The sequence below is a fragment of the Arachis stenosperma genome, chromosome 3 (assembly GCF_014773155.1).
Source record: "Arachis stenosperma cultivar V10309 chromosome 3, arast.V10309.gnm1.PFL2, whole genome shotgun sequence".
In the NCBI taxonomy this organism is placed as follows: Eukaryota; Viridiplantae; Streptophyta; class Magnoliopsida; order Fabales; family Fabaceae; genus Arachis; species Arachis stenosperma.
In genome coordinates, this window is record NC_080379.1 from 156,777,992 (window position 1) to 156,804,659 (window position 26,668).

The 26,668-nt window shown below is 33.1% G+C and overlaps 2 protein-coding genes across 2 annotated transcripts; both read left to right on the plus strand.

The window, feature by feature from the left end:
• The first annotated feature begins 9,898 nt into the window (after positions 1 to 9,898).
• Positions 9,899 to 12,620, plus strand: LOC130967007 (uncharacterized). The gene is made up of 3 exons (XM_057891831.1): positions 9,899 to 10,223; positions 10,702 to 11,697; positions 11,797 to 12,620. Exons 1-3 carry the CDS (start codon positions 9,899 to 9,901, stop codon positions 12,618 to 12,620), a joined length of 2,145 nt encoding a protein of 714 aa, XP_057747814.1.
• A 6,178-nt stretch (positions 12,621 to 18,798) lies between these two features.
• Positions 18,799 to 22,891, plus strand: LOC130970433 (receptor-like protein kinase HSL1). The gene is made up of 2 exons (XM_057896516.1): positions 18,799 to 21,439; positions 21,868 to 22,891. The coding sequence occupies exons 1-2, from the start codon at positions 18,832 to 18,834 to the stop codon at positions 22,257 to 22,259; spliced, it is 3,000 nt and encodes a 999-aa protein (XP_057752499.1). The 5' UTR covers positions 18,799 to 18,831; the 3' UTR covers positions 22,260 to 22,891.
• Positions 22,892 to 26,668: the final 3,777 nt, after the last annotated feature.

The following is a 26,668-nucleotide window of genomic DNA, read 5'->3' on the forward strand; positions in this document are numbered from 1 at the left end:
AGCAAGAGTGTGAGCAGGTCTAGAGAGTATTGGGCTTAGAGATACCTGAGGGGTGTCAGTGTATTTGTAGTGGTGAGCCAATAACCACCGTTGGAGTAGTGCCGTATCTTTAGGATATTAACCGTCCCATTATCTTAGGGAGGTTAAGATATGGCTTCATGAAGTGGTTAGAGAGATTTTAGGGGCGGTTACTCGTTTGAATGAGTGTTTGTCTGCCAGCTAATCTCATATCCGACTTCTTTACACTAAGTCGTGGTTGACACCGACTTCTTAGGTGAAGGTCGGTGCTTTGCTAGGTTTAATCTATTGGATCAGGCCTTTTGGTTGGACTTGGGCCCTTAGCATTGGGCCAGGGTATGAACAGTTATGTTAAACTATAAAGATTAAAGCAACAAACATGCACCGAGATCCTATCCAAATCGATCTCCTTAATTTGGCTAATCATTCACAATAGTAGGAACCAGGAAGCAAGAGGTTTTGTACAAGAAAAAAAGAAAGAACAAGCTGCGAAAGACACATAGAGTAGGAAATCTTTTTTTTTTTAATCAACTAGTCATAATGTCTGCAAATTAAAGAAGAACCCTTTTTCCATACAATATAATATAGACAGAGAAAAGCTTTTAAAGTGTGAGTCGACATACAATAATGTGTGTGGTTTGGAACAGATCCAAATGGGTTGGATCCACCATTACCTTTATAAGAGTACTATCATTTTAATTTAAACATCTATATATGTTCATGTAGCTTAATTACTATATTAAATTATTAATCAATAATGGACTAACTAGCTAGGGTCATTCATTCATATCTCTCCCCTCAAATTTTGTAAAAGCTTTAAGTTCTTTCTTTTTTGCCCCACACATATCTTTTATTTTAATTTCTAGTGGCTCTACCATATAGGTCCGGATATTTATACCGAAGCATGGAGATGATGGTTACTACTATGGATACTTTAATAAAAAGTCCTTGCACTAAAATTTCTAGTAACAACTTTTTTTGGGGTTTAATTATTTGAGATATGTGAAGGGATTTTATCATCTTGAAATCAGGGAAGTAGTGTTTTAGTTGTTGGGTTTCTCTGCTAGCTGCATGGACCACGTACTATATATATGAAAAAGGAAAAAAAAAGTGTGAAAAGTGCTATTATATCCTTTATTCTATTGTAACTTGAACATGAAGCAGATTTTAAGTCATCATTCAAGAAAATGATGTAGATTGTCTATTGGTTTCTGAAATTTGGACCACAAGTTGTCACAACTACTTAGGATGTGTAATTTGATGAGAATGTTAAAAAAATTAATTAATAATTTTTTTATATAATTATTTTTTTAAGAACAATTGATTTTATATTTTGATATTTTAATTGAAAAGTGGTATAGTTACATAAATAAATATAGAAAAATTGTTTTATTATTTAATATTTAATGTCAAATTAGTAAAATTATTACAATTTAAATATAATAAACTTTTACTTATTCTAGTAGTTCCTAAACGTGCTCTTAGGAGATGAAAAGCCTAGCTAATTTAGATGATTATTAGTTCATTACTAAACATTTTGCCAAAAAAATTATAGTGTTTATTTGGGTGTCGTTAAATTGATAAAAAATATTTTTTAATAATTTTTTTTATTTTTTAGGATATTTGATAAATTTTTAATAGTAAAAATAAAAATACTAAAAAATTAAAAAATATATTTTTTGAAAAATTATAATTTACATTTTTTTTCTTAAAAAAAGATATTTTATACATAATAAATAAATAAAAAATACTTTTATCTTGTTTTACTCAAACATAATTAATAGATAAAATAATATTTTTACATGAGATATCCAAACATAAAATTACTTTTATTTTAATAAATTTTTTTTTCGAAAATAACACCCAAACAAATCAACAATAAAGGCGTGAAAATAATGTTATTCGCAACATTTGGACAAATAATAGACATATATAACTAGTTAATTAAGTACCATATCTACGCTTAAACATATATTTTGTGTTGTGTAATAAAGGCAATGTTAATTATTACAAACACCAAAGAAGAACTTTTCCTTTGCTTTGCTTTTCTTAGCTTCTTTAATTTTTTCTTTTGGGATGAGGATGATTAACTATTCTCTATTGCAGCATGAGTTGATAGTCATTTTTAATTCACCAAAAGTAAACTTTCTGAACTGAATTATGGAGTTGGTCATGTCACGCACTAGTAGTAGCGAGTCAACTAACCTAGCTAGCTTTTCTTTTTATTTATTTGCCTATGCAAAACCACTTTTGGAAAGGTACGACACCGTTTCCATTCTATAGGACATGCATCACTAGTGCAGGTCCTTTTCTAAGTAAAACGGATCACGAGGATTTACTGTTTTAATCACCCTTATGTTATCACATGTTACCAAATAGTATCTCTAAAAATGGCAAAACAATAAAAATTGACTACTCTTAATTAAGTCTTAACTTAACACTTCTATTAATATATGTCTGTCTTTTTCTCTGGAAATTTAGTTAATATAAAAAAAATAGTAGTAAATTAAAATACACAAAATTTAACTAATTAAGCAACACTACGTACCACGTACTATATGTATTTAATTTACAGGTTCCAAGTTCCAAAAAATTCTTGGAATTGATCGTAAAGTTTCACTGTTGTAGAGTGATTGATCAATGGAATTGGAATTGCAAAAGAATTGATGGTGTTAGGTTCACATACAATGAAGGTCGCTATCAATTTTAATCTGAAGGAGAAGGACTGATAACGAACCCTATGTGACTGTGCTGACAATTGTTAAAGGTTAAGTGCCCTACAAATTTCGAACAACGCAACAACATAACGCTTTTTATTTTTAATATGGTGGGAGATATGGGGTAATACAGCATTATGGAGAATAGGGGTGTTTTTCCTGCGTATGGTACCAGGAAACTGAAATCGAACCGAGCGATTTAGAGCAAAGAAATCGGACGGTCCGATTTCAGGAGATCTACAAAAAAATAATTTTTTAATAAAACTCGGAGGGTCCGATTTGATTTTTTAAAAAAAAAAAAAAAACCCAGAAACGGAGGGTCCGTTTCCATTAAAAAGAAAAATTAAAAAAAACAAAAATTGAAAACGCAGAGTCCGTTTTCAGTTCAAAAAAAAAAAAAAAACAAAAGGTGTAAACGGACGGTCCGATTTGATTTTAAATAAAAAAGAAAAAAGCAAAAATTAATCGGACGGTCCGATTTGTGGTAAATGAAATTTTTAACAAAGAACTCGGACGGTCCGATTTCTCTCTGTCCCACATTTGTGTCTAACACCTATATACACCATAACCAAACACAACTCACACACTCCTCCCATATCAAAAAAAATTAGCCAACAACATAATGTGTACAAGTGCGTTTCGAAAGGGAAATTGTCATGTAACTATATTTTTCCAAAATCAATATAAAAATGTGCCAAATTACTGTCCACTTGGCCCCTTAGCTTATTATTTTTTTATAGAGATCTTTAGATAAAGATGTCTAAGACGTATTTTTTTAAAAATATTTTTTAATAATTAAAATTTAATACATATAATCAATTAAATTATGTTATTTTTGTTAAAATTAGATCAGACAAATTAATTTAATCAAAAAAATAATGAATCAAATCTTAAATTAGTCTAAATTAATATTATTTTTTATAAAAGATGACTAAAATATTCTTATTATATATATTAATTTTGAAAATCCTAATATAAATTCTAGTCCTTTACTTTTCTGCCATTAAAGGGTTAGGATTTAGAATTTTCAAAATTAATATATATATAATAGGAGTATTTTAGTTATTTTTTATAATAAGAGTATTGTAGTCATTTTCTATAAAAAATAATATTAATTTAAACTGGTTCAAGAATAGATTCACTATTTTTTTCGATTAAATTAATTTGTCTAACTTAATTTTGACAAAAATAACATGATTTAATCAATTATATGTGTTAAATTTTAATTAATAAAAAACATCTTTAAAAAAGTTTTAGACGTCTTCATTTGAGTAACTCTTTTTTTCTATTACTCATTTTTTAAACTGAAAAGTAAAATTAGAAAGTGAAATTAGATATCAAAATAGTTATTTATTCTATCTCAATTCTTATAATAATAACTTTTAATTGGTGTTTATAAGTTGTTGTTTAAATTTTGTCTAATTTATTTTAATAATAAATTTTTAATTTTTAAAAATTAACTATTTTATATTTTTGTATTTTTTAAATTAAATATTAATTTTTATTTTTTTTTTATAAATTAGACACTACATAAATAATGATAGATTATTGATAGATGATAAATGACTGAGATCACTGAAAAAGCTTACAATATTTGAGAGTCTCTGTTATTGATATTTTATAATATGTTTAAAATTTAGAAGCGAAACAATCCACTTTCGGATATATGATATGTGAAGGCATCCGTGTATTTTCAATATGCGAAAGACGTATTGTTTCGCCTCCAAAAATTTAAAAAATACTACAAAATTTAATAATTGAGTAATTTTTTTTTCAATATCCACAAAAAATTAGCCTACTGTTAATACCCAAAACCAATAATGAATTATATTGAGAATGAATTGTCCATGTTTCAACTTTACACAGCTAAACTGGAGCCGGTGTTAGTTTGACTCTGACTCCAAGCTTGTAAGAAAAATAATTATTATCATGTTGTGTCAACTACTGCAAAGTACTGTTTTTATGTCTCTTGGCCACAAGCATGCAGGTTCTATAAAGGTTAAAATTTAAACAAACAATTTTAACTTAAGCTTGTACGCAAAATTATAGCCAACGCTTCAAGTCCTAAATTAAAGTAGCTAGGCTGGGGTGATTGTGATGCTTCTTCTCAGGTGAGGCTACAAATTTACATGAACAACTAGTGCTCCTGTTTGGAGACAAACTTCACTGTTCATGCTGCACCCAACGCAGCAAATAAGCTAAGCTCCTAACAAATACACCTATATATGTAACGTAACATTTCATCTTTAATTTAATCTACCTTAAAGCCTATTTCACCGCTACCTACGTAGCATCATTCTATATCAATGCAGGAAGTAATAACATGCATGACATGATTGATCTATGTATATATGTTATGTTCATGAACACTCTTTGTTACCTTAAGCTTTTCAACTACGTAACACTCTCTTGAAAAAAAATTTTTTTCCAGAATAATATATGAAAACTTAATTAGTAATTATTCGAATATTGATTTTTGAAAAAAAAAAAGATTTCCAGAATGTGTGAATAGGTGGGTAACTCGAGCAAATTTGTTATTAATGACACAATTTATGAGCAATATTCTGTAGTTACGCCACATTACTAAGGTGGGACCAACTTGATTATAAGGATGCGTATGATCTCTCATAGTTATGTAGCAACAACCCATTTGGAAAATTTGGTGGAGAAAATGATGAGAATTATGCTATACCTTAAATTCAAGAATTATAATCTAGCTACCTTATCTTCTTAGTTATTATTATCCTTACTTAAATCCTTTATATTAGAATACCTTCTTCAAAGACCCAGATTCCAGGGTAGGTGTATTTCGGTTTTATTATATGTACGACGGGGCATTTAGAACACATAACAAACAAGAAACAAGCAATTAAATTAAAGACATGATAAATCGCTGTTCTTAGATTCATCTCAGAGACATTTAAAAAAATGCATCTTAGACTAATTAAAGGACTACACAGCATGTATTACTATTTACAATACATTAATTAGTAGTATTATTTACATGAAAAAAAGTTGGTGCTGAATTTAAATGTTGAATGTTAGATGTCCCACGAAGAAGGCAGTGACAGTGTATTAATAAATGGAAGTCACGAGGCAATTTATTATAACATTATAAATATGTTGCACCAACCTCTGCAGTGTCCCTGAATTCGAATTTTAACTTTGGCCTATCTATGTAACAACAACCAAATTAATAAGTAGATATTCTGATTCAGAACGAAATAGGTGGAACCATATGTAAACTCTTACCAACTGAAGTAATTCTACATTGAAAACAGTAGCTTCAGCTGTTGAAGATCATCACACATGCATTAGTTTAGTGCATTGCTACTATATCATCACAGTCTGTAAATTTGGTACACGCTTTCCTCGTCAGTATGGCATGCATTATATTCTGTAACAATGGCGAAAATTTGTCCCCTCAATCTACCCAACTTGACCAAGTACCTTCAAAAGGTTGATCATTAATATCAGGAATCTCTATCTGATACCACTAATTAATAATAGTTAATTAATTAAGTATACCCTTTTTATTGATCTTCTATTATAATCCCAACAAATACTTTCTTCTCTCATTTGTTTTAAGAAATAAACGAAACACAAGACCTCAATTTAGAATGCCAAGACAATATTGAGTATCAAGGTTGTTGCTGCCTTTAATACTGCTCCTACTAACAACATATTGAACAAGTCAATGATTAACTTTAAAAATAAACTTGTGTTTGGAGCCATGTCGAACATTGTGTAAATAAACTGGTGGATAGCATTTATCATATTTGCAATTGAACAACCCATTAACTCAAATCAATGTGTTGTTCTTTGTTTTTGAGAAATGTTTGGCACACTTATCTGTTATAGATGTATTGACTTGCTATTGATTCTATGTTAAACACTATTTGATGTGGAAAAATTATACACAAAACATTACAGTAAAAACAAGTATACTTTTTTTTTCAACATGTGATCTCATTACTAATTAAAGAAGTGGCGAGTAAATATAATATTAATGTAACTAAATCATGTAAAAAAAAAAAAAAAAACCATACTATTATCCGGTCCTGATGAGTTAGTTTTCATATATATAATAACTTGTGGTCGTTATTATTATAAGTTATATTTATTACTACATAGTCAACACACATTCATTAAGTTTGTTGTCGTTTATTACTACATACTCAATACATGCATTGAATCTAATAAATGTAATAAAAATACTATTTACACACTAAAATCAGGTACTAAAATTAATTATAATATATTTATATATAAATAAATAATTTGTTTAATTAATTTTTAATATATATTTTATATTTTAATATAATATTTTATACTAATAACTGAGTTTTATATATACCTAGTGTAATTGAATTTAATTACTTGAAAGTTTATTCATTAATAACATATTTCATTGAATTTATGTTTGCTATGCGGGGTAATAGTTTCATGAATTATTCACTATATAGTCCATATATACATGCATGCGCATTCTGCCACTTCTATTTTTATTTATATATATATAATTGTACAATTTTATGAACTATTAAATATCAAATATATTATGTATAGATTAAAATAAATTAAATAACATATATATTTTATACACAAATATATAATTAATAATTTTTAGTGATTAATTTTAATATATTGATAATATTTTAATTAAATATTTATTATTAATAATTAAGCTATACTATTAGGGATAAAAGCTCTATTCCTATTTATACAAGGCTAAAGGGCTCTCAAGTCTCAACAGCTACACACACGTTTATTTTCTAAGTCCTACCATGATCATTTTATGTATCTTTTTACATTGTGTTATACTCTTTGTATAGTAGTCTATACCTTCATACATCTCACATGCATGATATTTTCCACATTACCTGATATTCTGTATTATACCTACACCGGAAATTTCAAATTAGCTTTAGTCACACATTCCCAATTTCCCATCTATTGTCAATCTGAGTCCAACTATAGTCATGTGATGGAGTCAATATATATCATAACGGTTATGAACCATACGAATAACGAAATAAGATTAAATTTTAAATAATAATAATAATAATAATAATAATAATAATAATAATAATAATAATAATAAATCTCATCGTCGACAAATTATATATGCTAGTTTTTTACATTTATTTTCCGAATGGAACATTTGTTTTTAACTTTTTACAAAAATATTTTCTGCATGTATTTCTAATTAATGATTGATTTTTTTTGCCATTTTTTACAAGACTTTTTTTAAAATATATTTTATTATATGTAATTTAAACAAAAATATTTTTAGGGGTGCACATGGCTCGACCCAAATATTTTAGGGGTTAATTTGGTGTGATTTTACTGGGTCTATGGTCGGGTAAGGGTCTTAAAAATAGACTCGGTCATTATTTCGGGCCGAATTCGAATCAAGTCGAATCTGGATTCACCCAACTCATGTGCATCCTAAAGAACAAAAAAAGATATATATGTTTTAAATTAATTTCAATATTATGTTATATTAATTATAAGTTTATTATTTTATTTTTAATCACATTTGTTGAATTAGAAAATAGATAAAAGAAACATTAAATTAGAATTTATGGACAAATTCAAGTTCAAATATGGATATCAACTTTTCGATAATAAATTTCTTTATAAATTATTGTTAAATTTTTAAAGACCCGGTTTTCATTCGATATAGTTGTGGCCCAAAAATGTTTAAGTTTTATCGGGTTTAGAGTCGGTTTAAAATCTAAAAAATAAATCCAGTATATATTTAGAATAAGGTTTGAATTAGGACAAATCTGATTTCATCTGCCTCATGAATACCCTAAATATTTTATTATTTCTAAGACTTGAATCTAACCTCTTAGTTAAATTATAAAATACTAATTTCACTTTTATTATTTTTTACACACATGTAATAAATAAAGGAGTAAATTTATTGATCCATCACTATAGTATCTATAACTATAGTTCAAAGATTTTCCCTATTTCAATGATGAGCACAAGAAGAAAGTCTCCTCAAGTTGATGAATATACACTTGAAGTGCAATCTGGCCTTCAACTTTGTTTGAAACTCAAAATCTTAAATAAGAAAAACACTTATTAAAAACACTTGGATTAAAGAAAGAAGCAAGTAACTAATAATAATAATATTAAAAATAATATATCTATTTGAATTTTTACCTATCTAAGTATTATAAAAATAATTAAGATGATAAATTAACACTTCTAATAATCACTTTAATAATAATAATAATAATAATAATAATAATAATAATAATAATAATAATAATAATAACGAAAAGGCAATGCACACATCCTGCGGCTCAATTTTATCGTTATGGAGGGCATGTGTGTGCTATGCTTGGATATGGAGTTAGGGGGGAATACACATATATGTGGGACAGATTTTTGTCAGTTTGAGACGAAGGAACTCGGACCGTGCGAGTTCATAGGATTTGAAAATTTTATAAACAAATCGCACGGTCCGATTTGTTAGGCAACCATATAGAACTTCAAGTATAAGGAATCGGACCCAACGAGTTGACATCTTAGGAATGGGTATGAAAGTCGCAGGGTCCGAGTTCTTAGCTGAGAGAATGAAATGGTGATCAATGAACTCGGACCATCCGTTTTGTGGCAATGAGACAAAGAAATCGGATGGTCCGAGTTCTGTCTTAGAAATGAATTTTTTTGGTTCAAGTTAACCTAGTCGTAGGGTTCGAGTTCCTCAAAGGTTGTGATATAAAAGGGTGAAGTGAACTGGTAGGTGGGAAAGTAGCTGGGTATTCCTTCTTCTTCGACGGCTGCATCTTTCTTCTTCTTCAAAACTCTCTCTTTTTTTCAGTTTTGATTTTGATAATGTAGTATCTAAGATTATGTTTCTGTTATAGTGAGTGAAAAAAATGAGTGACAGAGTATTGCTAAAATTATTTTATTTTGGTCAGATTTTGTTAGAAACGGTTGAAGGAGTAAAATTTATTTGTGAAAGCCCAGTAGATATTGTTATTCCTTTTATTATTTCATTTGAGGAGCTAAAAGGAGTAATCTGTGAAAAAATTGGTTCTGAGAGGGCAAGAAATATATCATGTATTCTATACAGATATCCCATACAGGTGTTTGGTGGATTCGTACAATATCAATCCAAATATGTGACGGACGATGCAAGCATGCAGGAGATGTTTTCAATGTATATTGAAAACCGGTCTCAGATCTCGTTCATCGAGTTGTATGTTGAGTTCGAACAATCTGAGGCTGATCGGAATATTCTACAGGAAGATTATAATAGTGACAGTGAAGAAGAGTTCGAAAGCAACTATGAATTTGCTGTTCCAGATGGTGATGAAGATCAAGGTGAGAGAACCATGTGCCCAGATGTGACAGAAGTGGCAAATGCACTTGCAAACGAAGTGCCGTTTGAGGAGCCATCATTCATGCGAGTTTTAGACTTGGAAGCCATGCATGTTCCTGAATTTCCGGAATATATGACTGCATGTACGTAATCGTGGTATAAGTGTTTTTGTAGTTAGACATTGATTGAGTTATGAAGATTTTACCCTTTTTTTAGCATTATTTAATCATGCGTTCTGTGTCGTAGTTGTCAGGATCTAACCGGTCCTCGACCCGTTAAGGAATTTATTTTTTTCTTTTATATGCTTCATGTGTTTATTAGGAAATAATATTTATGTTGTATAAGATATGGTTGTAGCAAATTGCATGAGTTTGTAACAATTATCGGCACTGCTTCGATCTATTGTACGGTTCAAATGGCATGAACCGGACAGGACCGGCACGGTTCGTTTGGTTTTTCGGTCGAACCGGCCGGTCCGGTCCGGTTTTTTACATTTGCTGCTGATGTGCTTATGTTGTTTAGTGTGATATCATAAAATGTTGATAATTTTTTATTTAAAGCATACTGGTTTATTACATTTGCTGCGTATTAATGAAATTTATCTTATGGCATTTGTCCCAGCAGAAATTCCTATGGTCGCAGATGGTGAATTCGTCGTTGGGATGGAGTTCAGTTCCAGGGAAGCTGTTATTAAGGCGGTTAAGGAGTATACCATACGACGAAGTGTAGACTACCGGGTTTTTGAGTCTGAGCCGTTGACATTTTATGCCAAGTGTACACAGTATGGGTCAGGGTGTGATTGGCTTATCAGGGTTAGCTTGATCAGCAGGAAGTACTGTTGGGTTATAAGGAGGTATAATGGTAGCCACACCTGTACCACAGCCACCATTTCACAGGATCATTCAAAACTGGACTCTATCACAATTGCAGAAGCAATAAAGCCACTGGTTGAAGTTGACCCCTCCTTAAAGGTAAAATCGGTAATAGCAGAAGTGCAATCGAAATTCAACTACACCGTCAGTTACCGAAAAGCATGGTTGGCTAAGCAGAGGGCAATAGAAAAAATATTTGGAGGTTGGGAAGCATCGTATGAAGCCTTGCCTATATGGTTTGAGGCCATGTGTCACAAGGAGCCATCAGCTGTTGTCCATTTTGAGACTATGCCTGCATATCAAGGCGATGACTTGGTGGGTGATATTCGGGTACTGCATCGTGTATTCTGGAGTTATTACCCTTGCATTAGGGCATTCAGACATTGTAAACCAATTGTCCAGGTGGATGGTACTCACTTGTACGGAAAGTATAAGGGTTGTTTGCTTGTGGCAGTTTCCCAGGATGAAAACAACAATATCGTTCCGATTGCGTTTGCTATTGTTGAGGGAGAGACTTCTGATGCATGGCATTTTTTCCTAAGTAACCTCCGTCAACATGTTGTTACTCGGGATGGAGTGGGTCTAATATCTGACCGGCACGAGTCCATCAATGCAGCTGTCGAACGAAGTAACGGAGCTTGGTCACCTCCTAGAGCTTTTCATATGTTTTGCATCAGGCATATAGAGTCGAATTTTCTCAGAAAATTCAAGGCACCTTACCTACAAAAATTGGTCGTTAACATCGGTAAACATTTACTAAATTTAAGCAAATTATTAATAGATGTGCCTTAAATAAATCTATTGATTTTAATTACTTTGCTTTCTACATGCTTTGATCTGCTAGGATATTCGAGGACGGTGCGGGAGTACCAAGTGCGTTACCAGCGTTTAAGGGACCGCGGCGAGGCATACACAAACTGGTTAGACCGAATTCCTCGCGAACAGTACGCACTGGCCTTTGATGGCGGGTACCGATGGGGTCACATGACGACGAATCTAGTGGAGTGCATCAACTCAGTATTGAAGGGTGCCCGCAATCTTCCCATTACTGCTCTTATGAAGGCAACATTCTACAGACTAAATGAGTTGTTCACCCGTAAAAGAGCGGATGCGGAAGCCCGGATCAATGCTGGCCATGTGTTTTCTGAGATAGTGACATCGAAGTTGCATGCAAACCAACTTGCATCAGGAAACATACAGGTTAGTTGCTTTGACCGCCAGAATGAGGTCTTTGAGGTTCGTGAGATGCCAAGTGGGCTAGAGTTTGCAGTTGATCTACGTAGCCTTCGATGTGACTGTGGTGAGTTCCAAGTGGACCGAATCCCCTATCGACATGTATTTGCATGTTGTGCCAACCAGCGACTTGATTGGCGACTTTATGTTCATGATGTGTATAAGATGGATCAAGTGCGGCGGGTGTACCGAGCACGGTTTAGGCCACTGGGTAATCCCACTACATGGCCTGCTTACAACGGACCTCGGTTCATACCGAATCCGTACATGCGACGGGTGTCAAAAGGTCGGCCCAGGATGACGCGTTTTCTGAATGAGATGGACACGAGAATGTTACGTCGTCCTAGGCGATGTACTCTATGTGGTGCTGAGGGACATAGTCGAAGCAGATGCCGTCGGTCTGTTGGTTCAAATACCAACAGAGAAGCCCCCTAGGTTCACAGTTTTAATATGATATTGTATAATAAAACCTGACTGAGCAAATTGAGGTAACATGACCTGCTATATGTAACCTTATCATTAATGACACTCTAGTATTATGACATATCTGTAGCATTGCCTATAATATGATGGTTAATACATCAATTGAGAAATATCTGTAGTATCATATTAAGGTTTTAAGAGACATTATTACATGCTCCAGATGGCTAATACATCAATAATGTCCAACACATATAAGTACTCTATACAAGGTCCAACACATACAAATAAGTATAAACGATAAAATATTTTCATCGTTACATAATGTCTAACCAATACAAATAACTATAAACACTACATAAAGTCATCAGTACATAATGTCTAACAAATACATATAACTACATAATGTCTAACAAATACATATAACCCATAAAATTACATAAAGTCATCAATACATAAAGTTTAACAAATACAAATAACTCTAAACAAAAGAAAAGAATTATTTTCTCAATTTCCACTTTACATCCTTCACAAAGCTCTTGCATTTCTTGGCCGCCTTTTTGAAGACAGAAGGGGTGAAACGATTAGCACTCCGACGTGGCGGATCAATCCTCAGATTGTAACCTTTGACGTTGTCATCTGGACTGCGTGCCTGACCTGTAAACGATTTTCAATAAACAAGTATGTGCAGCACATTACATATTCATATACCAACATAAATACCACAAATGAAGAAGCAAAATCCAATAAGATATGCCATTTATGCAAAGAAAGTAAATAAGTCATGGAATATGCAATGCAAAATAGTAAACATAATACCATCGTTGCGAGATTCTTCATCCTCATCGAACTCTTCAATTTCATCGTCGTCGTCATCGCCCTCTTCATCCGGGTCATCTACTAGATACGCATCGGTTTCTTGATCGAGTGCGTTAGTATCTTCCTCAATGAGTCCCATGTTACATCGGTTAGGATTTTGACTATTTAGAACACCTCGTCCACCCTCACTCCTACTAGAGTCAACAGAAACAAAGCCTCCAGAAGCAACGGATGAGGTATGGCCTGGATACCTTGCATCCAACGAATACCTGCCAGGCATAAACTCAGGCTGATCACCATATTGTGAATGTGCTCCATCTGCAGACATGAACCCAAGCAACTGGCTAAAAGAAGTTCCATCACCTATTTCAAACTGTGACATACCCCAATATTGTTGCTGTACTGGATATGATGGGGTGAATTGTGTCTGAGGTAGATACTGGGTTGAGGCTTGAGGTTGTTCTTGTGGAGGCGGAATTGCAGGTGATATATGTTGCTCCTGCTCTTCATTGTCCTCATCCATATCCTGACTACCCTCATCGGTATCTTCATTACCCTCATCCATATCCTCATTGCCCACATCCAGATCCTAGTTGCCTTCATCATTCTCTTCACCCGCAAGATTCGACAAGGCTAAGCGGGCCCCATATTTTGATCGGTACCAGTTCAGGTAGGTATCCAACGGATGCTGTGAAGGCATGAAAAGTTCAGAAAGAACGTAGTGATACCTATTGGTCCAATGCATTATCCAATTTGAATGAGTCGGTGTCGTGGCCCAGTTAAGATTTTTAGGTCCAGTCAGAATCTCTCCATGAGCCTTATCCAAATTCTGTTCCTGAGAAGGTACTCCCTGAACGAAACCGAACTGTCGCCTTAACCTATCCGTGGCATACCACTCGATACATTCAAACGACACCAATGAAACTGTCGCGTTCCAGATAACCGATTGCATGTATATTTCAGCAGGAATTATATTTGGATCCACACGATCCACAGCATAGGCAACCCAGACAAACTGAAAAATTAAAGAAAAATCATGATTACAACCCACAACACATAACTCCAACACAATGACTGATAGTTTTGTCGAAGCCCAATATTCTGAAAAGTAATGCTTCTTTAATTAAAAACACACCTGGCCTTCCTGAAGTTCATCAAAGGCCTTCCTAAAGTGAGCTAGCTTGAGATATCTATATCGTCGGTCACCACGCTCCCAATTACGTCACCTAATACGATGTCATCAATTAGCGCAACTGAATCTTAAATATAAAGAAATAGATACATTGTAACATAATATTACCTGTTTGCAAGTGGAAAATTGCGGGGTTCTCTAGGAAGCGGCGATAGATATGGCAATCGGATCCAAGCCCAACCCAGCAGCAGTGTTAGTGGACCATCTATTTCCTTACAGTTATAACGAGATGCCCTGCATAATGCCCTGTAAAGGTGTGCTAGGCATGCCGAATCCCAACTATATTGTCCAATATTGACAAAATCACGAAGCAAGGGTAGAAATTTCCAGTGCACACCTGCCCCAGACTTATCCCCAAACAGTATCGTCCCAATCAGCAACATAATGTGACACCTCACATACCTAGTAATTAATGACAATCTAATATTATAACATATCTGTAGCATTATATAATACGATGGTTAATACATTAATAGAAAAACATCTAATGTAGCATATTAGGCTATTATGAGACAATATTACATAGTCCGCATGGCTAATACATAAATTACTTCATCAACATAATATGACACCTCAAATACCTCTATATACTGATTTCATCATTTAATTCTAAATTCTCTTTTAGATTCCGGAGCCATGTCAGTTTTATGCAGCTTGATCTACAGTCCTCTCTACGAGGTGCAACCCCAAATTGAAGCAGACACTCCGCCTCCATGGCTTCAAAACTACTCATTGTCATCCCTGTGACTGGAAGACCATCTGTGGGAAGACCAAGTATTAGAGCCACATCTTCAAGAGTCACGGAACATTCACCAATGGGGAGGTGAAATGTATGTGTGTCTGGGTGCCAACGTTCGATTAGAGCATTTACCAATGCTTTCTGACACTGAACTATCCCAATCTGAGACACATGATAGAACCCAGTAATCCGTAAATGCTCCTCCACCCTATCGTTGTACCGATCCGGAGGAACTGGGTGGTTACATGTCAACATTCTTAATTTCTACAAAAAAACATAACAAATAACTAGTCATATAATTAACAGTTACTAACTTACCATCATCAATCATTTCAGTAAATCCATATATAACTAATTCTTTTAACTTCTAAAATTATTGAATTAATCCTTAAAATTATTAATAATTAAAAATAAAAGTCATGACCTATACATTTATTTATTCTTAACGAATATTCTCAACAATATTACAACAATTTAAATATTATCTAATACTAATTACTCATTTGTGAAACACATTTTTTCCTCAATAATAAAAAATATTAACAATCAGTATATGCCATCATCAACAATTCTACACAACATTAACATTCATATTCTAAAAACTATAAACATTGTCATAATTAAAAAAATAGCATGGCTTAATTAAAATAATCCTATTAATCATTAAACATTAACATTTTTATCAGTCACAATACCAATAACAATAACATAAACATTTAAATTCTTCTCTAACAGTTATACTTACTTTTTTAAATAAATATTTAAATATGCTTAATTAACTAAAACATATAATTATACTAAAAATTAATAAAAGTTAAAAAAAATCAACATTCTCTACTGAATAAGAGATCTATTTACTTCTTCTTTTATACCAACCGAAATCTTTTCACCATTAATAATGATTATGTTTTCTTATTAATAATAATATTTTTTATTAAAAATCTGCAAAAAAAATTTAAAAAAATTTAAGAAATATTGAAATATAAACTGCATCTATTTTTTTATATATCAACTGCATTTTTTACCAACAATCACCATCATAATAATTAAATTCTTAATATTAATAATTATAAATATAAATAAATTTCTAAATCTTAAAAATAATTAAAAAATACTTACATAATCAGGATCACTGAGATAATGAATAATATGAAGCTCACATCGATCAACATCTTTAATTTTATGTTTTTTGGGCATGATTGCTTCTTCTCCACCATGCAAAGATGAGCTTCAGAAATGAAGAAGAAGGTTTGAGAGTGAAGTGTGTGTGCAGCTTTCGTTTTCGGATGGTGAGAGAAGAGCAATTGGGTTTGTTTCTTTATTCAAATAGGGGCACCGTTCGGGGGAAAACCGGAGAGCGACGCGTGTTACATGCAACAACGAACTCGGACCGTGCGTTTGGCTTCTTCAGAAATCGGACGGTCCGTGATCATCTACAACTCTGAGGGTCCGAGTTCGAAACTGGCTACAGGGGATTGCATGGAACTCGGACGGTGCGAGTTGGGTTTAGAACTCGGAGGGTCCGAGTTGTTCCCCCTGACACCACCATTTTGTGTATCACTCCCTTTCCCCATATCACCGCACTTCACCAGCTCAGGATCCATATGTAAATTAAATTCTGACATCCTGCAAGAGAGAAAATATTATAGAAAGCCAAGAATATCGTTTTCAGACATTGACCCATTGCCGTTTTGTTGAAAGTCTACGTGATGACACTGTCCGAATCCGAAATATCACGCCGGGATTAAGTATCTATCAAAATTTATTCTTCAATCAGTTATTATTTATAAAAATTTAATAAAATATGTATTATAAATTTTTTCATATATTTAAAATTTAAAATTATAATTTTTTTAAAATTAAAATATTTAAAGTTAATAAAATAAAAATAATAAATTAAAATTAATATAAAATTAAAAAGAAGAATAAATGAAAAGATATTGCGATTCAATGTGAATTGGCAGTCCGACTCCTATATTAATTAGGTGATTCCTATAATGAAAGTTGGATCTAATTTATTTAAAAGGTTAAAAATTAATATTTAATTTTAAAATTATAAAAATAAATAATTTTAATAGTTAATTATTTATTTAGTATTTGAAAAATTTAGGCGTTGATAAAAAGATTTTTAAAAAATATTATCAATAAAACAATTCTTAAACAATGTTAGAATACAACAAAAATAATCAATAAATATAATATTTTTTGTAAATGACAAAAAAATTTTGTATTTAACAAATAATTTATTCATTTAATCTAAATTTTTGTGATAATATTTAAATAAATATTTAGAAGGTACAAAAAAATTCAGACAAAATTTGATCTCTAGCTTTTTCTTTTATTTTTTAAAATTATGCGATCGTTCATAATTAAAATATTTTCTAGAAAAAATTCACTTGACATAAAATTATTAAATTTTAAAAATGAAAAGATTTTATTTTTTTAATAATAATGACAAAAATTTGTATAAAAATATGTCTAAAGTCATTTTTTAGTATATATATTTAATATGTAATTTTTTTGTCATGTTTTTAAATATTTTAAAAATTTATTTATTGTTAGTATTTTTTGTGATTTTTTTTGTCAGCTGTGTAAATTTTTTAGTACTATTTTTATAATTTATTTTAATTTTTAAATATTTAAAATTTATCATCAAAATAAATTAAACAAAAATTAAATACTAAATTATAGATACAGTAAAATTCACTTATTAATTAATCCGAGGCCAATGGTTGAGATCTAAAAGTAAACAACTTACAAGCTAGCAAAAAGGTAAGGTTCTAAATAGAGGAAATTTTAGCCTCTACGTATCATCACAATATGCATGTTGTAACTATATAACTTACACGGTTACATCAATATTGCACCTTTTGCTGACCAGTCCAAAATCATATTGGTTGTTAACCGTAGCTACTAGCTAGTAACATTTTGCCGTATTAGTCATATCAACCCTGTTTAAAAAATATTAAAATTCACTATTAAAATTAATTATTAATATAAAAAATATATATTAAAAAAATTAAATAATATATATATACAAATATATAATAATTAATTTTAATATATAAATAATATTTTTGTAGTCATGCATTTACTAATTAACGCCAAATATACTCAAAATTAACTTGTATACTATCTTTTGTGAGTTGGAATTAAACCTTACTTGTTTAGGCCAAGTCAGGAATGTTTAACCCAAAAAAGAATCATTTTATAAGTTTAGCAGCATAATCATACTGTTATTTCCTTAAGGAGTGACATGATAATGCCAAATTGATGCACTGGAGTGTCCTATTTTAAAGATACTTGGTTAGTTGGTTACGAGGAGCGGACAAATACTAAAAAATTTAAAATAAAAAAAACAAATAAAATAGAAGGGTGGCAACCCAGCTGAGTCACTTTGTCTGTCTCAATAAATTGAGCGCACACACTCATTACTTACTCTTGACTCTAGAGTGTTGATTCCATAGGAAGCCACAATGCTTCATCTGCTTGTGTGCATGCTCAGCATTCTGCTCTCCCCAGTGACCTGCCTCAACCAAGAAGGCCTCTACCTCCAACAATTCAAGCTAACCCTCGACGACCCCGACAATCGCCTCGCCGACTGGAACCCCCGCCATGCCACCCCTTGCAACTGGTTTGGCGTCCTCTGCGACCCCCCTACCAACACCACCGTCACCTCCCTCTCCCTCCCCGACACTAACATCGCCGGTCCATTCTCCGCCCATATCCTCTGCCGCCTCCCCAACCTCTCCTCCATCAACCTCTTCAACAACTCCATCAACGGCACCCTCCCCCTCGACATCTCCCTCTGCTCCAACCTCCAACACCTCGACCTCTCCCAGAACCTTCTCACCGGCACGCTTCCCCACACTCTCCCTCACCTCCCCAACCTCCGCTACCTCGACCTCACCGGCAACAACTTCTCCGGTCCCATTCCGGACTCCTTCGGGTCCTTCCAGAAACTCGAGGTCATCTCCCTCGTTTACAACCTTCTAGAAGGCACCATCCCTCCCTCATTGGGGAACCTAACCACCCTCAAAATGCTGAACCTCTCTTACAACCCCTTCTACCCGGGTCGGATCCCGGACTCGCTCGGCAACCTCACCAACCTCGAGGTTCTCTGGCTCACACAGTGCAACCTCGTTGGCACCATTCCAGAATCGCTTGGCAACTTGAAGAACCTCAGGGACTTGGACCTTGCGCTCAACGATTTGTACGGTTCCATCCCCACTTCCCTCACTCGTTTGACTCGTTTGACTCAGATTGAGTTGTACAACAACTCGCTCTCCGGGGACCTGCCTCGTGGCTGGAGAAACCTCACCGCCCTACGCCTTCTCGACGCCTCCATGAACCACTTGACGGGGACCATACCGGAGGAGCTCTGCGCTTTGCCCTTGGAGAGTCTCAACCTCTACGAGAACCGCTTTGAGGGCCAGCTGCCGCCGAGCATTGCCAATTCGCCCAACCTCTACGAGCTCAGGATCTTCGGGAACCGTCTCACCGGAAGGTTGCCGGACAATCTGGGGCGCCATTCTCCTCTCAGGTGGCTCGACGTCTCCAGCAACCAGTTCTTGGGGCCGATTCCGTCCACGCTGTGCGATCACGGGGAACTGGAGGAGCTTCTTGTGATATACAATTTGTTTTCCGGCGAGATTCCGGCGAGTCTGGGAACGTGCCAGAGCCTGACGCGGGTGAGGCTGGGGAACAACCGGTTCTCCGGCGAGGTGCCGGCGGGGATGTGGGGTCTCCCCCACGTGTACCTTCTTGAACTCGCGGAGAATTCGTTCTCCGGCCCCATTGCGAAGACCATTGCCGGTGCCGGGAACCTTTCGCTGCTGTTTCTCTCGAAGAATAAGTTCGAGGGAGTGATCCCCGACGAGGTTGGGTGGTTGGACAATCTCGTGGAATTTTCTGGCAACGATAACATGTTCAGCGGTTCGATCCCAGAGACTGTTGTGAATCTCGGGCAGCTTGGGACCCTTGATCTTCACAACAACAAACTATCCGGGGAGCTTCCAAAAGGGCTTCATTCTTTGAAAAAGCTGAGCGTTTTGAATTTGGCCAACAATGGCATTGGTGGGAAGATTCCAGATGAGATTGGTAGCTTGTCAGTTTTGAATTCTCTTGATCTCTCCAAGAACCAGTTCTCCGGGATGGTCCCTCACGGATTGCAGAATTTGAAGCTGAACATTCTGAATTTGTCTTACAATCGTCTCTCCGGGGAGCTCCCTCCTCTGTTGGCTAAGGACGTGTATGTGGATAGCTTTCTGGGGAACCCCGGTTTGTGTGGGGATTTGAAGGGTCTCTGCAGTGGAAGAGGCCAAGCCAAGAGTTTGGGCTATGTTTGGCTTCTCAGGACTATCTTCATTGTCGCCACTTTGGTGTTCTTTGTGGGTGTGGTGTGGTTCTACCTCAAGTATAAGACTTTCAAGGATGCCAGAAGGTCCATTGATAAATCGAGGTGGACCTTGATGTCGTTTCATAAGCTGGGTTTTGGTGAAGATGAGATCTTGAATTGCCTTGATGAGGATAATGTGATTGGAAGTGGGTCATCCGGGAGAGTCTACAAGGTGGTGCTTAGCAGCGGGGAAGCGGTTGCGGTGAAGAAGATATGGGGAGGGGCAGGGAAGGGTGGAGAGAGTGGAGATGTGGAAAAAGGTGGTGGTGGAAGGGTGCAGGACGAAGCTTTTGATGCGGAGGTTGAGACTTTGGGCAAGATCAGGCACAAGAACATTGTTAAGCTGTGGTGTTGCTGCACAACCAGGGATTGCAAGCTACTGGTTTATGAGTACATGCCCAATGGTAGTCTTGGTGATTTGTTGCATAGCAGCAAAGGTGGGTTGTTGGATTGGCCAACCAGGTATAAGATTGCCGTTGACGCTGCTGAAGGCCTCTCTTATCTGCATCATGATTGTGTTCCACCAATTGTTCATAGAGATGTGAAATCCAGCAATATCTTGTTGGATGGGGACTATGGTGCCAGGGTGGCGGATTTTGGAGTGGCCAAGGCCGTTGAAACTGGAGGGAAAGGAGGAACCAAATCCATGTCTGTCATAGCTGGGTCTTGTGGGTACATTGCGCCAGGTTTGTGGAAATTTCATGTTATTAAATTTCACTTTCGCTCGCGTTGACTATAATTTCTCTGACTCTAAAGATGCATTTGTGGGTTTAGTGGTAGATAATACTTGTGCTTAGCTTAGCACATAGGCTTCGTGTTGTTAGTGTAATTTGATAATATTATGGAGCTCTCTGTAGATCTTGTTCTGTTCTTGCTCTCTTAGCTTAACTAACAGCCCTTTGATGGCACTTCATGTCTACTTTTGTTGTTATAATTTCTCTAAATTACTAGACTACTAGTAATAAAATATGAACAGTTAATGATCTAAACTCTAAGTACAGATTGTGTAGCATATTTTCCTTTTTATTTTTGTTTGCAAGCATCATATTTTGTTTCATGTGTTATTAATATCTTTGTTTGGACTAGTCTGACCTTTGATTGTTTTGTTCTGCAGAATATGCATACACTCTCAGAGTGAACGAGAAAAGCGACATATACAGTTTTGGTGTCGTGATACTTGAGTTGGTTACTGGGAGGCGTCCGGTGGATCCTGAATTCGGAGAGAAGGACTTGGTGAAGTGGGTGTGCACCACCCTGGATCAGAAAGGGGTGGACCATTTAATTGACTCGAGGCTTGATTCTTGTTTCAAAGACGAAATTTCCAAGGTTTTCAACATTGGCCTCATGTGCACCAGCCCTCTTCCGATCAACCGGCCCTCCATGAGAAGGGTGGTGAAGATGTTGCAAGAGGTGGCAACAGAGAAACAAGTGAAGCCTGCCAAGAAAGATGGCAAGTTAACTCCTTATTACTATGATGATGCCTCGGATCATGGAAGTGTTGCTTGATTCAAGTCCCTGCAAGCTAAAGATCTGGATCAATTGATTCGGAAAGGAAAGTTTGAAGCTTCGCATTAACAAGAAGCCAACTTTCCCTCCAGAAAGTTGACCAAAGAAAAGAGGAGAGGAAGATTGGGCTTGAAAAATTGGTGTTTAACTCTGAGTAGACATCTACATCAGAGGTGCTTCCCTACCAAAATCAAGTTGGTGCTTTGCATTATAACTTTATTTTAGAAATGATATTTTCCTTTGTTAAAAGAAGTATAAGATTTTCCGGGTACATGTATATCTGTGACAAGAATTTTTCCTTGTCTCTTGCATGGGTCAGGGATTTATATATTTGTAATATCAATAGCTTCAAAGAAATTCAGGGTCCTAACTCATAACCAGTCTTCTGCTGTAAAATCAGGCTATATACTGTTTGAGCTACCCTTACCTACAAAGTTGGCTTTGAAAATCTGAAAGCAACTTCTACAGTAACCTTCTTTTCTAGATCATATTAACTTAATAGTAGAAGATGATAAGCCTGCGAAGGAATGGAATAAGCAGCCTGATTGTTCTTGAATGCTCATAATTGTTTTTGGATGTTTGTATCTAAATGCTTAGAGCCTTAGACTCTTCTAAGCTTGAGAATTTGTATCTCACTTGTGTGCTGTGTACAGCTATAATTCGTTAGTAAATGAGGTTGTTAGGAAGGCTTTGTCCTCTCCGGGCCCTCTCTTTAAATTGCAGTTTCCATTCATTTGGGACTGCGATTAAAGGTGTATCCCTAGAAAATGGCTATGGCCTTGCGGTACTGAATTTATTTATTCATTTTGATGAGACTAAACAGTGGAATTTTGTCCTTTATTGCTAGTTCTTATTGTGTCTAGTCTAGTGGTCATATTTATACGTCAACTACTTTATTGTCCGATGAAATGTAAACGAAATTATTGCAAGATTAATGCTAGATTGAGCTTTTTAACCGCTCCACTTTCTAAGTTCTCTTTATAGGGTAGTTGCGGCAACCAACAATGGAATTCCAAGCTATTATTCTTATTAACGGAAGGAAAAGTATAAGTCTGAATGCTAAATCTGAATGGCAGTTTCAAATGCCTAGCCCAATAGGCCATAAATGCAGAATGCTGAGGTTGTAGGACCATTCTGTGGCCATTTCACTTGGATGCTACTGAACTTGAAACTTGTGAACTAAGATTTAGATTCTTAATCACAGTCATAAAATATTTTAATACAGTATCAACAACTCATTTGTGATTTATACTTAAAGTTTAGGGACGCTGTTAGTTAAAAGGTTATGTTTAGCATTGTATCCTTCCTTAACTCATACATTGTCTATATACTTTCCTTTCAGTCTAAATAGATTTGAAAAAGGTCATTTCTTATACATTTCATAACGGCTGCACCAAAAAACTCAATTTTTGAAGAGAAAAAGAATTTGGGCGAGAAGAAACACAGCCAAAAACCTGCATGTTAAGCCATAAGTAGAGTCAAGCAAGTTACTTTAATCTAAAAGTGTTGGAGAATCTATTACAAAAATTTATGCTGCAAACACAGACATGACTTAACACCTGAAGAGCTAAATATTGCTGGGGTTGTTCAATGTTGTAAGTATATTAGTGTGATTAACTACTGATTGTGAACTTTTGGCTAGAATATTAGTGTGATTATTCCTTCCTCCCACTTTAGTACAAACAATGCACATGCATTAGCAGAATCTAAGGAACCGTAACATAGAACTCACTGACTAAGCTAAAGCTGCTGGACACACAGACACACAAAGGAAAAGAAAAGAAAAACTACATGAAAAGGACACACTTAGAATTTGATCATGTATCAAGTGAAGTTACAACGGTCTACAGATTTTCATTATGGCATATTATCCTTCTTGTAATTAAGAGTTTAAAGAAGAATATTATATGGACTAATAATAAGAAATAAGAGAAAATAAAGTACTTGTTTTTTTATAAAAAAATTATAAAATAACAAAAATGCTAATTGTATATTAAAATTGGCCACTAATATATTTATATATAAATATATGTTATTCAATTTATTTTCAACTAGTATTTGTATTATAATATGTATTTTATACTAATAACTAAATTTAATGACTAATTTTAATATATATTTAATATAATTGATAAAATAAATATTCACAAAAATAATACAAATATTATTTCTCTTTCAATAATCAACCTGTTTTTATCAAAACCTTGATCATAAGAAGGACAAGGAAAAGTTCTGCCAAACATACAAATGCATTTTTTGTTTTAAGAAATGTTCTTTTAATGCGTACATTGCAAATTTATCATCCACTTTATTTGAATAAAAAAATTGACGTCGCTATCTAATTCTCAAATTTCCTTTTTTTTAACATTAAAGTGAAATTAATATTCAGAGACACTTTACTTTTAGATACTAAAATAACACATTTGGTATTTGTTCCAAACTTTCAAATTTCTCTTCAATTAGAGTGAGACCTGTTTATCGTGTGAAATAGTAAATTAACGATAATATATAGTATATTTTAGGAAAAGTACAGGGTCTCTTTCTCTTCACCAACATATTATCCGTCAACTTCTGCCAATTTTTATTTATATTTGTATTTCTTGAAAGTGTGTTCGTAGATGTGTCTAATAATTAATATATTTTAAATACATATATAAAGAGACACATTCAGAAAATACAGAAAATATATCTATAAAGACATTTCTATTAAAGACAGTTATAAAAAAGACATTTTTATTAGACACATCCACGAACATACTTTTATGAAACATAATTATAAATAAGAGTTGGCAGAAGTTGGCAGATATGCTGTTAGTAACGTAGTGGAACCGTATATTTTAATAAGTATTATATTATTTACAAATTTAATTAAAATATATATAAACTATTGTTAAATTTGATATTTTATTTAAAATATTTTATAATACAAAAATTTTTTATATTAAAATTGTATAAAATTATATTTTTATTTTGGTATTTATTTTAATTGACGGACTTAGTCTTTTTATGTGGTATTTGTCATCTTTTATTATTTTGGGTTATTGTTGGAGTTATTTTTTTTCTATCATATATTTTTGTAAAGACATATTTTTTTATTATCTTTTTTATTCCATTTTTATATATATATATTTCATCTAAAGATGTATTTTGGATTCATTTACTTTTTTTTTACTTAATATTTTGATTGGTATATCATCTAGGTTTTATGATATTAATGTTGGTGAAGTTGATTTCTATAATCAATGAAAAATATAAATGAACAATATAAATGATGTTTTGAATAATTTTTGTAATATTATCTATTTTATTTGTTGTAACAAGGGTTGAGTTTTAGTATTTTTTGTTGGGATAAATATCTTGGTAACAAAATATTGTTAAGAGCTTTATCTAAAGTTAAAATTATTTACTTTGACTTCAAATATAAGTGTAAAGTTGTATGATGCTTCAGTGTTATTGCTATCTTGAAATGTAATTAGATTTAAGACAGTTGTGTCCAATAATTTTTTTGTTTCTCTATCAAATAACAAAAAGTTGTTGTAGCACTTTGATCTGAAACTTTTAATTTAATTTTGAATTTGTAATAATTATTAAGTTACTAATTTATAAGTTGATGAAATTTTTATGATAAGTATAATTTGATAGAATTTTTTATAATTTGAATTTGTAATAATTTTTCATGTTATCGCACAAAAACTTTATTTTTTATGATTTTTTTTGACATTTACTCGTTTTTCTTCTTCTTCTAATACATATAGTTTTTAATGACATCTACAATAGTAAGAATAAATTTTTTTAAAATATTTATTGTGTATATACATATATGTATATATATTGAATAAATTATTTTTAATAAGAATGATTTAAATAGCATAAAGTAAAATATTTGTTAATATTTTTTTAACCGACTCTTTTTCAGATAATATCTCAAGTGATATAAATTCAAAAGAGTATTTAAAAATGATTAAAATTGATTCTTTGATCATAGCATTTTGAAATAAATATAATTATAAAAATTTTAAAATATAATTATGTGTAAAGTAGTGTTACAAAATAATAAAAAAATATAAATAGTAAAAATAATAAGAGTATTTTTTTTCATAAATTTATTTTGAAAATATAATAAATATTTTTATTTTATATTTAATCATCTAATAAAATTATTTTTAAGTATATCAGATAGAATTTTCTTTATTTGTTGGTGTAAATACTTTTCACAAATAAATCACAAATTGTGAAATAAAATAATAGTGATAAGAGTTTTATATATGATATATAAGTAAATTAAATAATATGAAATTTAAATATTTTGTAATTTCAAATTTATTATTATAATAATATTATTATAATACTTTTAATATAAATATTTATTATATTTAATTAATACTTTATATTTTTATGAAATAATAATA

What these genes read in the sequence shown, in the direction of transcription:
- LOC130967007 (XM_057891831.1), top strand. Translation starts at nt 9,899, where the DNA reads ATGCAGGAGATGTTTTCAATGTATATTGAAAACCGGTCTCAGATCTCG. An exon ending in TCCGGAATATATGACTGCAT is followed by an intron (nt 10,224 to 10,701) that starts GTACGTAATCGT and finishes CATTTGTCCCAG; the next exon opens with CAGAAATTCCTATGGTCGCA. An exon ending in AAAATTGGTCGTTAACATCG is followed by an intron (nt 11,698 to 11,796) that starts GTAAACATTTAC and finishes TTGATCTGCTAG; the next exon opens with GATATTCGAGGACGGTGCGG.
- LOC130970433 (XM_057896516.1), top strand. Translation starts at nt 18,832, where the DNA reads ATGCTTCATCTGCTTGTGTGCATGCTCAGCATTCTGCTCTCCCCAGTG. An exon ending in TTGTGGGTACATTGCGCCAG is followed by an intron (nt 21,440 to 21,867) that starts GTTTGTGGAAAT and finishes TTTGTTCTGCAG; the next exon opens with AATATGCATACACTCTCAGA.